This window comes from Priapulus caudatus, unplaced genomic scaffold (assembly GCF_000485595.1).
Source record: "Priapulus caudatus unplaced genomic scaffold, Priapulus_caudatus-5.0.1 Scaffold149, whole genome shotgun sequence".
Classification (NCBI taxonomy): domain Eukaryota; kingdom Metazoa; phylum Priapulida; class Priapulimorpha; order Priapulimorphida; family Priapulidae; genus Priapulus; species Priapulus caudatus.
The window spans coordinates 434,692-437,480 of NW_014577210.1; the positions used below are offsets into that span (position 1 = coordinate 434,692).

The following is a 2,789-nucleotide window of genomic DNA, read 5'->3' on the forward strand; positions in this document are numbered from 1 at the left end:
TCTCTCTCTAGCTCTCGTTCTCTCCTCTCACACCCCTATTCTCCCTTCTCCCTCGGAATGTGTAAACATCTGTTCGCGCGCTTAGAAACTCTAGCTGCCAATTTATAGTGCAGCTCCGCAACGCCCACGCACGGCATAACACGTTATTAGAATATATTTGCACTTTTCCGCGTTTGCAGGCCTTTGTTTACCTTCTTCCGCTCACAGCGCGTTTTGCTAAGCACGCACACGGCCACTCGTTGGTAAACAAACTTTATAGAATTTCGGCTATAGTTAGAGTAGTCCCGCCCTCTCCCGCGTCTCGCAACGAAAACAGATCACAGGAAGAAGAATTCAACCGTTAACTATTCAGTAAAAGGAGCACCGAGGTTCTGGTTGCACAACTCTTAGTTAGGTATAGTTATACAACGTCGAGAACACGGAAGCCTTATGTTGTCTAGTTAGCTAGCAGGATGCTCTGCTGCTGCATGCTGGTGGCGGGTAGCTTGCAGAGTGTAACTGCTGGTCTCTTTGTGTCGGCTAATTAGTAATGACGTACTATATAATTCCACACTAATTGCACGCTAGTTGAAAAGTTAGTAGATCTAACAATGGTTCAAACTGAACACAATTATACAGATTACAGGTATATATACATATATATATGTGAGAGAGATGAGAGAGAGAGGAGATTAAGAGAAGTTCGTCGGTTAAACGCTTAAAACGTAATTAATCGCCTGTTTACTTGTTCTTAATTGCAGACCTTGGTGACGCTCCTTTGAGCCTAGGAAATTTGTGGAATGGAACAAAAGTCAAGAACAAGGCGACCGACTGCCTACCAGGTATGATGAGAAGTTTGGCAAGTAGTCGTTCGCTTCGTACAATAGAGCGCTAATGCCGATCTTTTCTTGCTCGCTCTTCGCTCCGGCGGCCGCGCGCTCTCTCGTCTCCTCTCTTTTTTTTGCGCTCGTCCAGCACGCTTTTTTTCCTTTTTCCGATGCCTCTCTGATTTTCGCTATTGATAATGAATGACACGTGATGAAGAATTCGCGCTACTGTTGCTCTGCCTCTGTCCCTAACACTAATTCCATCCCTGCCCCCATCCATCCATCAACTATTCATCACCACAACTTCGATCTCTCCCATCATCACTGCGGCCATCAACCCATCACCCTTCCTTGGCCAGTTCCACCCTGCCACCCCTCCCTCACTGCCCGATCTCGCTCAAATTCATTCCTCTCCATCTATCCATCCCCAATACATCACCTCCGCAATTCATCCTTCCCCATTTCATACTTCCATCCATTCCCGTTCACCTAGTCCATCGCCTCCCCCATCCATCCCACTCCATCACCCATCCTTCCCCCAGGTCTGCTCCAGTCCCCTCCACCACCCATCCCCTCCCCATCACATCCCTTCTTCCATCCATCCTCCTCCACCGACCCCATATCCTCCACCACCATCCTTCCCCATCCATTCCCTCCTACACCCTATCCCATCCCGCCCATCCATCCCGTCACACCGCATCCTCCTCCTCCACCCATCCCTCCACACCCATCTCATCCCCCATGCCATTCCTCTACCACCCCAATCCCGTTCACCACCATTCCCTCCTCATCCAGATCCCGTCACCACGCCATCCCTCCACCAACCCAGGTCCCTCCACCACTCCCCATTGCCTCCCCCCATCCATACCTCACCAGCCCATTCCGCTCTCCACCCTTCCCTGTCGTCAGTACCGACCCAATCCCTCCCCAGTCCATCCCTCCCCCATCCATTCCTCCACCACCATCCCCTCACCACCCATCCCGATCCAGCCACCATCCCTCCCCATTCATCCACTCCCCCCATCCATTCCTTCACCACCATCCCTCTCCCATCCATCCCTTTCCCACCACCATCCCTCCCCATCTATCCCTCCACACCAGTCGCCGTTCCACCACCTATCCCTCCACCAACCTCATCCCCCTTACCCCCATCCCTCCACCACCCATCCCGTCTGACCACCAAATCCCTCCTCCCAATCCATTCCCTTCGGACCACCCATCCCTCACCACCCATGCCCTCACCATCCATCCTTCATCACCCATCACCTCCCCCATTCCATTCTAGCACCCAATCCTAGATCGCATTCTCTTCGCTCCGTATCCCCACGAAGTGAGCCTCATTAGCGGGGAGGCGTGGTTTTAGGTGACCTCACTTCAAGGCTCGAACAACTGTGAATAATAGCAACGCGAATGCAATCTAAAAGCCATCCGCGGGGCATGCGGCATGAGCGGATGAGAATTCTGGCCTGCTTCTGTCGCAGATATAGGCAATGTGTCGTGGCACGCAACGCCATTGCTAATACAACCACGGTGGCATGCACGCAGCGTCCATGCTTAATACAGCAATGTGCTGTTCACGCGACGACCTATATTGCAAGCACGCACTGTGCAGCATGTACACGCGCATACGCACGATTATGAGCTGCGCACTCGCACCCACGCTAGCACGCGCGCACACGCATGCTAAGGCACGCTCCGCACATCCATGCTAGCCACGCGTTACGCACACCACGCGCTAGCACGCACGCTCAAACCACGCTAAGCCACACACAGCACACTATGTAGCACAGATATCACCCCACGCGTATCACGCTACGCACACCACGCTTTAGCACGCACACACAGCTCATGCTAGCACTTGCACGACACGCACCTACACGCGAACGCACACCATGCTAGCCGCACGACATACCACGCTAGCACACACGCACAGCTACGCTAGCACCGCACTGGCCACCACTGTAGACGCACGCCACGCCACTG

The 2,789-nt window shown here is 53.2% G+C and overlaps 1 protein-coding gene across 1 annotated transcript in view; it reads left to right on the plus strand.

Annotated features, from left to right (window-relative positions):
• The first annotated feature begins 590 nt into the window (after positions 1–590).
• Positions 591–2,789, plus strand: part of LOC106806229 (myosin light chain kinase, smooth muscle-like) — a 19,529-nt gene continuing 17,330 nt past the window's right edge. Inside the window, exons 1-2 of the mRNA XM_014808099.1 lie at positions 591–625; positions 768–842. Coding sequence (XP_014663585.1) covers positions 591–625; positions 768–842 — 110 coding nt within the window. The remainder of the gene's footprint in view (positions 626–767; positions 843–2,789) is intronic.